The sequence below is a fragment of the Quercus lobata genome, chromosome 7, assembly GCF_001633185.2.
Source record: "Quercus lobata isolate SW786 chromosome 7, ValleyOak3.0 Primary Assembly, whole genome shotgun sequence".
NCBI classification, from domain to species: Eukaryota; Viridiplantae; Streptophyta; class Magnoliopsida; order Fagales; family Fagaceae; genus Quercus; species Quercus lobata.
In genome coordinates, this window is record NC_044910.1 from 13,683,010 (window position 1) to 13,696,792 (window position 13,783).

General features: G+C 32.5%; 1 protein-coding gene across 1 annotated transcript; it reads left to right on the forward strand.

Annotated features, from left to right (window-relative positions):
* Positions 1-3,942: 3,942 nt before the first annotated feature.
* LOC115953738 lies at positions 3,943-4,617 on the forward strand. The gene has a single exon (XM_031071503.1). It carries the CDS (start codon positions 4,020-4,022, stop codon positions 4,488-4,490), a length of 471 nt encoding a protein of 156 aa, XP_030927363.1. The 5' UTR covers positions 3,943-4,019; the 3' UTR covers positions 4,491-4,617.
* The last annotated feature ends 9,166 nt before the right edge of the window (positions 4,618-13,783 follow it).

Sequence of the window (13,783 nt, forward strand, 5' to 3'; positions counted from 1 at the left end):
TTTTGCCCCTAGGTGAGTCCCTTCTTTTTCATAGTCGTTTTTAAAATAGTCTCTGCTGTCAACCCAGTTACAAAAAATGTTGAAGTGGCAAACGAAATGCATTGTTTGTTGACGTGGCTAATAAAATAATAGTTAAAAAAATTATTTAACATTTTTTAAATGCTATGTCAGCATTTAAATTAATTTTAAAAAAAAAAAAAAAAAAAAAAGCTAGCTAAGAAATTTTTTTTTTAAAAGTAAATTAAATTTAAGAAAAAAAAAAACCTTCAATCTAATTTAAACTAAAATCATTTCTTAAGAAAATAAAAGTTCATAATCGTTTTAATTCTTTTTGTTTTTGTTTTTGGTTAACCTCATCAGCTTAAAAAAAATCTTCGACTCTCTCTCTCTCTCTCTCTCTCTCTCTCTCTCTCTCTCTCTCTCTCTCTCTCTCTCTCTCTCTCTCTCTCTCTCTACCACTAAGCTCACAAGCTCAGCCTTCTTATCCACCAGGCGTCGTAGCTCACAAACTCATAAGCAGATCACGTCGTGAACGTTGGTGACCCTGCACCGGTGGCTCAGCCTAATAGTTCAACGGAGGAAAGATTGAGTCGATTCAGAACCTTGGGACGAAGAATCCGCCGTTGTTGTTGGCATCGGACAGCGTGAGAATCTTCACAAAGGACAAGATTTTATCCTCACCCGCAGCGGCGACATCATTTTGGCTCCTAGAAGGCTCCGATGGATGGTTGATGAAGTTCTATTAAGCATGAATAGGATGGAGGAGGAGCCTGGCGAAAACCTCATCGATAATCGGATCGGTGAGGAAATCAACAGCAGAGATTCGGCAAAGAATGAGAGGATGGAGAGAACTTTAGGGGAGAGAAAAGTCGGAGGAGGAGAGGATTGCTCCACGTGGCCTTGAGGGAAGTAGTAAACCCTAGAATAAACGATGGGGATTTGGACCTTGATGTTCTGGGTTTGTATGTGTTCTAAGTTTGTTTGTGTTCTAAGATTTTGCCCAAACTGTTTTGGGTTTATATATATATATGTGTGTGTGTGTGTGTGTGTGTGTGTGTGTGTGTGTGTGTGTGAATTTGTATATTTTCTGGATTTATGGGTTTGATTTCCAAGAGGTTTCAATTTTGATTGTGTTGGAATTTTTTGTGCTGAGATTGATTTTGAGTGGGTTAGTCAATTGGGTTTGTCTTGATTTGGAGAAGAACAAGAAGAATGAAGTTCTGGGTTGGAGGATTCTAGGTTTGACATATTTCTGGGTTGGAGGTTTGATGATTTTTCTGGGTTGGTTTTCTCATGTGGGTTTGGGTTTGATGATTTTTTCATGCTCTGGAGGTTTCGGTGGAGGATAGGGATTTTGTATGAAATTTTGCATTGTTCTGGGTTTGATTGTTCTTGGATTCGGAAAGAACATGAAGGACAAGTTCTTGTGTTCCTACCTAAAAAATAATGAAAGCAATAATAATAATAATAAAATTAGATTTAAAAGTTTTTTTTTTTAATTTAGTTTGAATTAAATTGAAATTGAAAAATATGAATTATTTTTATTTTTTTAATTAAACTGACATGGCTTTTTTTAATTCAAAAAATGCTGACGTGGTATTTAAAAACTATTAAATAAAATATTTTATTATTATTTTATTAGCCACATCAGTGATTAACATGCCAACAATGCATTCCGTTTGCCACTTCATCATTTTCCGTAACTAGGTTGATGCCAGAGACCATTTTAAAAATGATTATGAAAAAGAAGGGACTCACCTAGGAGCAAAATCAATTTAGAGACCAAATCAAAAAACAGCCCAAAATGTAGGGACCAAAAGTGCATTTACGCCTAGTTTAAATTATCTACAATCACAAAATAATTAGGTTTTTTTTTTTTTTTTTTAAATTAAATAACTACAACAATAGGAATAGGATAGAGGGAATTTGTAACTTCTTTTTTATTTTTTTAAGAGAAAGTTTCAACTTATGACTTCCACTCCTGATAATAGCTCTTTTTTGTCAGACCAAGACACCAATTGGTTTTTGGTATAGATGGGAATTGAACTTCAGATCTCTTATTCAACCATCAAGGAATTTGTAACTTATATATAAAGAAAATGCAATCAGTTTGTTCATATTAGTGACTACATTATGCAAGTATCACCATTACAAATAAGGATAATATATTTCATTTTTAATTATCAAATACTATAATTTAAAATTTATGTAATACATGAAAGATAAAAACCAGCTTCTTTTCAGTATTAATAAGATAAAAGAAAATAAAACAAGAGGCTGGTCTAGATCAGCCTTAGCATACAGATGTCGAATTCCATCAGGTTGATCAACATGACAATCTCTTATTTACAAACACAATTCAGAATCATGGAAATTGGCTTTTGAAGTATTTGTAATTTTTCTCTTGAAAAAGTCAGATATTGCAATTAGATTTCCCTTAATCTATAAATAATTAAAAGTTATATTTGTTATCTAGAAATCAATTAGTATTGCAAAGTTTTTTTTTGTATTTTTTTTTATAATTAATTAAAAACAAAAGCATCCAAACAATCTTTTGGGTGGAACTGAGCTCTGGCTTTTGATATGAGCCAATGAGTTGGTGCTTGGCTAAGAAAAAAGCAGCACTAAAACAAGTCAAGTATTCAACAGTGTTTAGTGCCAGCACAATGCCAAGCAGCACTAAAACATGAATCATTTACTGGGTGAGGATTGGAAACGTGGCTTCACCGCAAGACGTAATCTTACGTTGCCACATGTCATTACCTGAGGTTGCCATGTGGAAATAATTGAGTCAAATTGTATACTTTTTGGAGATAATAATTAATATACTTATGAACATTATTATACTTAAAATTGTACAATTTCTTTATAAAATCAGGACATGCGTTTAATAATGTAAAATTGGCACATGCTATTAAATTGCATTTTTCAAAGAAATTATAGAGACGAAAATGGGATACGGATATTGGTATGGATTTCTCAACCTTTAAAAATGACATTAACTTGATTTTAATTTTTTTTTTTTATAGTTAAAATTAGGATTGCCCCTACTTGACCCGAACTCAACAGAACCATCCGACTCAAATAAATCTAAATCGAAGTCTAACCAATCTGATCACTATGATAGTTGATGACAATTTTATGTGATGCAAACTTGACATTTTTAATTCGAATGTCAGTTTTTGTTTCTCTCCACCAATTAAAGTCAAATCGACCGACCAACAAGGTTAGTATTCCCTTTCTTCTCAACTTCTCCCACTAACCTAGTTCTCTCTCTTTCTCTCTCATCCAGTGTAATGGTGATCTACATCTTTGTCATTGTCCTTTGATAGAGATCTTAAGACATTCACTACATCGCAATGCACTAGCCTTAAAAATCACAATTTCTTAGTTTCGATCAATCCAACTAGTGGGTTTATGCTCACCAGGTTGTTCAATTACCCATATGTCAACAATAGCTCCAACTTTCTAAAATTAAATAGGGTTGATAAGGTTGTCAATTTTATATTTAACTCGAACTAGCTTATGAAAATTATGACTATGGGACCAAATTGACACAATCAAATTAATTTAATAAGGCACCAAATTAAAATTTTTTCAATTATTAAAGACCAAATTAGTAATTTACAATTTTATTGTTGTGTATGTAAACACTAAAAGTTAGGCTATAGTGGGTTTTAGTTAGTACAACTAATAAAGTCTCTAATGATTAAATAAAAGATTTAGAGTTTAATCTCTACATACATAAAAAAATTGATTAATAGCTTAATTTGATGATAAAGAACTATAATTGGAAGCGAAAATCATAAATTGAAATAGTCTTTAAAGAAAAAAGTTAGGCTGTAAGTACCTTCCCCACATGCCACATGTTAAGAATACTGATTTAGTATTTAACTTGCATCCATATAGTAAGGAGGAGTCTTTGGTAATTTCATACTCGCCACGATAAATGACAGCCCCAAGAAAAGTCCCTTTTTTTTTGGTTTCGTACACTACACACACATCCGTGGCTCCCCCAAATGGCAGAGAGCAACGCCAACACCAACACCAACACCAACACAGACCAAACCCCCACACTATCACACCCTTCTTCTGACCCATCAACAAACCCATCGGAAATCTCAGATTCCAGCCACAACCCACCAATCCCCACCACCTCCGATAGCCTGGACTCAAAGAAAAACGACCAAGACACTGCCCCAAAACCCAAAAGGCGCAAAAGCTGTCCAAAAGCTTTAGACAAAGTCCAAGAAACCTCCAACTTCAACTTCACTTTTGACACCAAATTCAACGGCTGCACTCCCCAATTCACACCCAAATTTGGGTCTTTCAATTTGGTGGTATCAGCTAAGGAAAAGGTCAAAGAAGGAGCTCAAGAACAAGAACAAGAACAAGAACGAGAAGAAGACGAAGAACAAGTTGAAGTCAGTGAAGGGAGAGGAGTTGTGAGCTCACTGATAGCTGTTGATGGGATTAAAGGGGTAGAATGAAGTGTAGGGAATCTTGGGTTTAGATCAATTACTATTAATTGTTTGAGCATGTGATAGTTTTTGGTAAGATTTATATGATTTTCTATATGTATTTGGCTCTGATTACTATGATGGTTCTGGTTCTGGTTCTGGTTCATGAATTGGAATCAAATGAAAAGCTCAATTAATATTGCAAATTGGAATCTTTTTTTCTTATTTAATTCAATTATTGAATGTTTAAAGTGGCTTTCTTTCTATCTTCATTCTTCAACTCAACTAGCTAGCTTGCTTTTGGAATTTCAGTTAAGAACTACAAGTTTGTGTTGTGTGGGCTGAGTCACGCGGGTTTTATTCACTTGCACGTGTATCTTCTTTTGTTTTTGGAATTGTCGGATATTAAATCAATAATCAATCAATGGATTGCTTGCCAAGTGTCATGTGTTATTGATGGGTCCAATATAGAGTTTTTTTTTTTGGGGTAAAAATATAGAGTTATTTTAAGATTATAAAATTAACCACACATTTTTTTCACAACGGTTATATATAATTGATTATAATTGGTTACCTATCATTTTTATATAAACTTATTATTTTTTTTTTAATATTCAAAGCTAGCCACGTAAAATAATTGTGTGAAAATATTTGAAAAAATTTGCAATCTTATAGAATTATTATTCAAAATATCTCATATATATATATATATATATGTGTGTGTGTGTGTGTGTGTGAGAGAGAGAGAGTCTTGCTTGTTTTTTATATTTTTATTGAATAAGAATAATTTCTATAAGAATGTACTATAGTTAGGTTTAGGCTTATGGCGTCACTAAATTTGTCTTTGTTTTGCTTATTAGTGGATTACTTGTGAGCATGGATAGCAACTGGTAACTAGTGTCGAATTGTTTTGACAAAAACTGCAGGTTAGAGGCATGCACGGCAAGTTTGATAAATAAGTATTTTATTATTGTTATTGTTTTATTTGTGTCATAAAGAAATGCAAGCTGTGATGGACATTGGATACTATTGCTAATCGTTTGCTGGCTTGAAGTTGGTCTTTTTTTCCGTACACTGAGTGGTTGACTTTATTAGTTTTGTAGTGATAAATGATGATTTTTCAAAACTTAAGAGGAAAAAGAAATTGTGAAGTTAATCATTTAATCTAATTATTGCCCTTCATATATGAATCTAAACTACTCTTATTAAGTGAAGATTAATGCATAGAAAATTTTTAAATGAGAGTTAAGGAGGAGATAGGGCTTGAACTCCAAAAATCATATTCTGATACTATAATAAATTATTAATTTTTCTAAAAAGTTAGACTTTTAGAAAATTATGAATTTAATAAATTAATCTAATATGCATTTTTTTGTTAAATTATTATTATTTTGCAATTAGTTAGGTTCTAGCATTTTGTCATTGGTCTACTAGATCACCACGAGGAAGCATTGAGGCTACTAATTCCTTCACCCAATGGCCAAGGGCAGCAATTCATGTTTGTGTCAGTTTATGAGTATTAAACTATATAAGTTAACATGAACATGTTTATTAATCATGTCACAATCTCTCTATGCCAACATGACTTGTTTATTAAATAAGTTGACATAACACAACTCACATAATTATTTTAATAGACGAATTATGTTAGGATTGACACAACCTAACATATCCCATTTGATAAATAAGTTATATAGTGAAATTAACATATTTACCTAACACAAGTAATTGGTCAAAATTTCCCCCTCAAAAGAAAAAAAAAAGTAATCGGTCAAAAATTCTCGAATATATACTATATAATGGGTATGTATACAACTAGATTACAAAAAAAGTCACCAACAACTAAAACTAAAATTCAATTAAATAGGCCAGATGAGTTCAAGTAGGCTTCACGTGTCAAACTTGAATTAACATGTTTACAGGTCAGTTCAGGTCGACTTGAATTTGACATGAACATATTAAGCAAAAAAACTTGCTACTTTCATGCTATGTTCATGTCATGTTCACAAGTCAATGGGCATGTAAGTTGTCTTCTTTAAGTACTCTTGAAAAACTTGCTACTTTCATGCTATGTTCATGTCATGTTCACAAGCCAATGGGCATGTGAGTTGTCTTCTTTAAGTACTCTTGAGAGGTTAATAATCATAAACTTGCTTGTGTTTCTCAATGAGATTATAAATAAAATATCTCTAATATAGCTTTAATTTAAGAGAAATTACATGATTAGAAGGTTTTGTTAAAAATACAAATCAACAATCCTATATTGATACAATTTCTTTTTTAGTAAATTAAGACCATGCATTATTGTTGATAGGAAAACTCTTAATTTACATTATTCTAGCAATGTAAGATTTACATTAATAGTACAATACAAACTTATAATTACACTTGCTGGTATTTTATTCAGTTTTCAAAAGGTGCCCATGGGGGATACAAGTGGCACCATGGAGAGAGGACATATTTTAAGGGAAAATCACTGGATAGAACAAAATTAAAATATGGATAAATAGGTTTTAATTAGCTTAATTAGTAAAGTTTCTTATAGTCAAATAAGAAATCTGAAGTGTAAACTCTATTTATACCAAAATTCAATTAGTGTTTTAGTCTGATGATAAAAAGTAAATATCATAAAGGGGATGTCATAGGTTGAAAATCTATCATATCTAAAAATAAATTTAAAAAAAAGAAAAGGGTGGAGATGAGCATTGTTGATTGTAATAAATAAATAATGTAAATCTTAACATTAATCATATTTCGATTTTAAAAACTAAGTTGACCAAAGATTGGTACGAGGGGGCTGAAATACATCCCTCCAATCACATTAATACTGACCCCATAGGAAATAGACATCCACAATCCCAAACAATCGTTCAAGCTCACTTCTCTGAAAGCTGTTCAAAATCCGTGGAGCAAAAAGATCATGAAGCTCCATTCTCGCTTCAAAAACAAAGAAGTGAAGTAGACATGGCACTGGCCCTTATGTACATGTAAGCAGTCAAATACCCTTTCCTTCTGAGCTAGGGATGACATGTTCAAGACTATGAACTCCATGTTCTTTGACATTATCATTGAGGGGTTGAAACACTTTGGTTCACAACCTGTTCTAACTTCTAAGTCAGAAAGCTTATCAACTGAGTCTGAGGACTTCTATCGTTTATCCTTAAAAAAATGAGTCTGTTTGATGGTGAATTATTGCCTTATTGGAGATGGTAGTACCTGGGGTGAGGTCTGAGAGACTATTTTTTGAGCCTGATGACACAAGCTCGATCTTGGAGAAGGGCAAAGGATGATGGGATTCCATTTGGAAAAAGTGTAGTGTTGGTAATGGATTGTCTAATGAGCAGAAAGATTGGGAGTTCTTGGAAGGATTGCTAAGGTGGCATTTGAGGATAAATGGTAAGAAGAATCATGGGTTCATAGTTGGTGCCTTTGTGGATCTGCTTATTGGTCTTGTTGCCACTTCTTGTTCTGATTCAACTTCTTATTCTTATGCTGTTTCGATAAAAGAAAATTTTATGAACTTACATAGTTGTTCCTCCTTGTTGGGAAACTTTTTAAAACTTTAAAAATCTCCATCATTGGTAAAATTTTCATTCAATGTGCACACATCCCACAAGATGAGAAAAAAAAATCAGTAATCTCTTTCAGTTTCGCTGTTGTTATGGAGAAAGTAGGATTGTTAGTCTATGTTTTGCCAAACAATAATTAGAACTAAGACCAGCGGCGATTTTAGGAATTTTTTTTTCAGGTGTTCAGTAAGAAATTTAGAGAAATCACTCAATGATTGACAATGATAAGAGGTTTCAAAAATTATACAGAAAATCTCATATATTGACCCCAAAAATATGTAAGTAGATAAAATTTTACAATTTCCTTTTATGAGTTTTTCATATTTTACAATCGTTGCATGTTAGTCTCAATTATCAATGCTGAAGTATATAATAGATAAAATATTTTGTTTAATAATTTTGATTGATTATTTGACCTCTCTGGTTGTTTATGCCGATCTCAATTGGATATTAGCATTTGATTTATTTGTCTTACTTGCCTTATTTCATTACATTGATCAGGATTTAATGGGATTTTTCATAAATCCTTTCATAATCAACAAGGAGGTCAATGGTAAGAATTGAAAGGGAAATCAGTATTTAGTCCTAACCAATGTAACAAAATAATCAGGCTCCACTTTCTCCCATGAAATAAGTTAGCAGAACTTCACAACTCCATGTATCAGTCTTTTTCAATCAAACAGAAACTTCACTGCGAAAGCACGCAACTAAATCAATTTCAAGACTTTTTTTCGAAAAGAAGTTACAAGAGATAACTAAACTAAAAACAACTGAATAGGGGGGCCTAAACTAAACGACGAGCCCAAGTCAAGTGTATGAATTGAAAGTGAGATCAACATCACTTTTTTTTCAACCTATTTTATCATTTAAAATATTTTCTTCATCAAATCTTATTAGAGATATAATTAGAGAGGTGTAATGTCAATTTATATATATATATATATATATATATATATACATCTTATTGGGGGAGAAGAATTCAAACACTAAACATCTATGTTGGAAATACTAAGAAATGCCAATTGACTAATTATTGACATTTATGTCATGAAATTTAGTAATTTATATCACCCCTATATCATCTAACCATGTGTTGGAACTTTTTTGTCATATAATGATTTGTATAAACAGATGTGTATACATTTTTTTTCAAGGGAAAATTACAACTTATCCACCTATAATTTGACTGAAATTTAAATTGTCTACTGTAAGGACACAATTCTCTGGCGGCCCAATAAGGATGTTGGGCTCGCGTACGAAAGATCCCTCACAATATGATTTGTAGAGAGTGGGCTTGAAAAGCTAGCCGTTGGTCAAGTGGCGTTGTCCGGTCATGGCTTTAGAGGAATCTACGTAGAAAAAGGGGATTGGGTATGAACATTTAAGCCCTGAGGCGTCGTACCCCGTGGGATGGAGCTCCTCGGAGTTGATCCGAGGACCTGTTGAGGTCTTCTCTCGGTTGCCCAACGACGGACTTTCTTCCATGAAGTTCGGTGTTCCTGAGATGTTTTCCCATGTCGTCTCTCTTTTTTCGGAGGTGGAAAAAAGGGGGCCTCCCTCAGATCTACTTACTTCCTTATTTTATACTAGCTTGCATTCGTTTCCCTTCGTCCACGTGTAGGGTCAATCTTTACGAACACTGACATTTGTCCCATCAGTCCAATCCCGGAATTGTTGGGGATGGTTTGATAAAGCTGCAGAGTACGGCTCTGTCAGGCGTCGGGCCTTATCTAGAAGGGTAGTATGGATAACTTCCCCAAGATATTCTGGATTTCCTTACTAATTCGTCCCTATACCAGTTTTGCCCCTTTATTCTGGTGGGATTAGGGATCTGCCGAGGACTAAACTGTCCTCGGCTGCTTCCCAAAAATTGTTTTGTGCTCTGCGTTGTAGAGCTTGGGCCACAGCTCTCCTCGGATTGGGCCTTCGGACGCTCTAAGGATAAATGGGCCTGGTCCACGAATTGTTGGGCCCCACATCTACCTATGGTTTAAAGTTTGATACTTTACTTACCTGAGATTTGACCAAAATTTAAGTTACTTACCTATGGATTGAAATCTCATGATGTAAGTATTCTGCTGGATTCTTTTTTATCTTATTTGATCTTGTATTTGTATGTTTTTTTGTGTTTTTGGAGAAGAGAGACATAAAAGTATAGCAAATTTACATATTTAGCCATATTTTTAATAGAGTTGAGTTAAGGAAATCTAACTAAGCTAACCTTTCTCTTAAAAAAAAAAAAAAAAAAAAAAAGAGCTAACCTCGAGTGGATAAAGTGTCAAATTTCAAATCACAGGTAAGCAACTTAAATTTTAGCCAAATCACAGGTGAGTAAGTTGTAATTTGCCATTTTTTCAATTTTAAAAAATTGTTGGCTAATTATTAAAATATAAACTTTTTTTTCTACATAATGTGGTTGTGAAAGTGAAATAAAGGTAATTTTGATTAATTAAAAATATTAACTTAAATATAATTATGAGAAATCAAGTATTTAATTTACAAAATTACCAAAAATATTGATCGATAATAAATTAATGTATATTCTTTCTTGAATTTTTTTCATTTCAAACAGTTGATTCATTAGAACTAGATTCACTATGCTAGCTTTTTAAGAAGGTAGTCAATTTTAACGTGATATCTCCATCTACTTCATCTTCAAGTAAAATCCGCACACATTTTAATCTTAAATTCTAGACTAGCATAGCCCTTCTACATGCATAGTTAGATTGCTAAACTAATTTTTCTTCATAATTTTCAATGCTATGCCCTTTTCAATATGTTCCATGCAGAATTTTTATATTGTGATTAGACTTAAATGAAAGTCAAATTAGACTTTCCAAGACCCGGTCTTCCACAAAAAACTAAAAGATAGAGGAAATTGCAAAATGTGTAATGTGAAAACTAATTATATATACATATTGGTTCTAGTAGTTAGGATTGTTTTGAGTTTTTTATGTAATTTTCCGCATGTACGGTAGTAGTCCTGTCGCTGTGCTTATGTAAAACATACGAAGTAAATACATGGTTGTAGAATTTTATTTTGTTACAAACTTACATAGTTTATAAGTTAAATCCTTTTTACTGTTTTGTAGTTTTTTAAAAACTCTCTCTTTTTCTCTCTCACACTACACACACACACACGTACATATATAAATGACTAAAATGCAATTACTCCTCTAAAATTAAGAGTGATTTGAGTTTGCACCCTAAAGTTTAAAAATTGATTTTATCACCTAAAAATTTTTGAATTTTTATTATTATTTAGATTTAGGTGTGAGTAAGTTTTGCCTTTATTCTCAAACTCACGTTTTAAGTGTAGAGTCTGTTTTAGAGATTTTGGAACAAAATAGCCAAAGGAGGAGATTGTTAAGTTGCGATTTTCCATGTTAGTTTTATTAGCTTTAATTCTGTGCCAATTTGATTGTGATCCTTTTAATCATTTACCTATGTATTTATGTTGGATTTATTGTAATGAGTTTAGTCTACATTTGGTGAAAAACTATTCAAGATAGGAAATTTCGCAACTTACTCGTGACTGACTTGTATGAAGTTCACGTGAAAAGCACATGCATGAAGTTCAAACATCTGTTGTGTCAGGATGTTTTATGACTTGCTTGCGACTTAACTAACCCGCAAGTGACTCGTGAAATGCACTAACAGCTAAATTTTGGTATCTTTTCCTCTCCTTCACCAACACTATATATACCCTCATTACTCTCGCAATTGAAAGGAGAGTTTCTAAGAGAAAACCCTAGAAACACCATTTGAGAGTTAGTGATTGTCATCCATCAATCCTTTCACTATTCTCTTAGTTTTCTCTACTCTCTTCCCTCTCCAATTTCCATATCCATAAGAGGAATTTAGCCCAAACACAATATACACACATTCTGAATGTAGAGAGTTGTTTTGAAGCATTTGGGAAGCATTGGGTTCATACCAATCTTTGGTAGGTGCAATTGGGCTTAATTGTGAGATTCGAAAAGCTAGCGAAGATAGAACTCTATGAAGTTTGTTGGAAGTTGGAGCTCGGAGGGTCTTTGTGTATTCATGTACTCCAATTGACTTGCTAGTGAATTATTTCGGCTTGTTAAGTTGCAGAAAGGTTTTTTCTGCTAGATTCTCCAATTTTTCTCTTCTATAACACATGCGTGCATGTTATCTTGTGTTTGCACTCTCTTCTCCCTTACTAGTGTTTATATTTCTTGTCAATTATGTATACACATGCTTTAGTTTATGCTTTCGGTTGATTATTCGCTAATCACATATATTCTGATTTTATTGTGTTAAACATAAAATTAATCGAGACATAATTTTAATTTGAGGGGTTCATAATTGGTTCTAATTAGACTAGTGAGCTTTCATTTCCTTACGGTCAGTTGGGTTTTTCAATGAAATTCATTTGAGTACAAGTGTGTGGGTACTGTGTCATGTGGGTTATGCTCATAAGTCACTAGTGGATTGCCTGCCAAGTGACATGTGTTATCGAAGGATCCAATCCAATATATGTACGTACTTGGCGTTATTTTTTATTTTTTATTTTTATAATGAATAAGCATTGTTTCTACAATTCAGCAAAAAATAAAAAAGCATGGTTTCTATACAAGAATGAACTATAGTTAAGGCTTATGTGAATAATTTTAAGACCACACTTATTATCAAACTCTTTTTTACAACTATTTTATGTAATAGAATATAATTGACTATATACCACTTTTACATAAATCCATTACTTTTCTTTTTCTTTTTTCATCACTCACAATTTATCACTTCAAAATTATGATAAAGTTATGATACAAAAACATTTGATCCTACAATTTTCAGACGTCACTAAATTTCTCTTTGTTTTTCTTATTAGTGGATTACTCATAAGCATGGGTAGCAAGTGGTAATGAGTGTCAAATTGCTTTGACAAAAACTGTAGGTTAGGGGAATGCACCGGCAAGTTTGATATATATTTTATTATTGTTATTATTTTATTAGTTTCGTTAGTAAAAGCAAGCTATGATAAATACTTTTGCTAATAGTTTTGCTGGCTACAAGTAGCAATTTTTTTTCTTATCTTGAATGGTAGACTTTATTAGTTTATGAGTTTTTTTTTTTTTTTTTTTGCTAAATTATTATTGGTTTGTAATTTTTTTTATTGGTTTGTAATTATTTATTTTTATTTTATTTTTTTTAAGAGTTTCAACCTATCAGACCAAGACACCAAGACATCAAAGACTTTACTAGTTTGGCAAACTAGAATCCGAGAGGTTCTAATGTTCTGTCATTTGTCTGCTGACTACTAATAAATCACTACGACTACGATAAAGCAAATGAGGCTGCTGATTCCTTGACCCAATGGGCGTGTGATGTGAGTTGTCTTTTTTGGGTTCTCTGGACCAAGCCTATGCTGTGATTGAAACATTAGTTCAGGAAACTTGTTTGTGATTCTCAAGGAGATTATGAAAAGAGAAAAAAGGATAAAAAAATTCTCTAATGTCGCTTGAATTTAGGGAAACTAGCATGTAACTCCATGCAAACGCATGGATGCATTTAAAATTAAATAAAATTTTTATTATAAAAAATATAAATAATTAGTCAAAATTTTTTTTTTTAAGCATGTAACACATGCATTCATGCATACATATAGATAAATTTAAAATTAAACACAATTTTATCAGAAAATATAGATAATTAGTCAAATTATTTTTTTAAAGTAAACGCAATTAGTCACATATCAAAATTCTTACCTAAATTTAATACTACTTATGA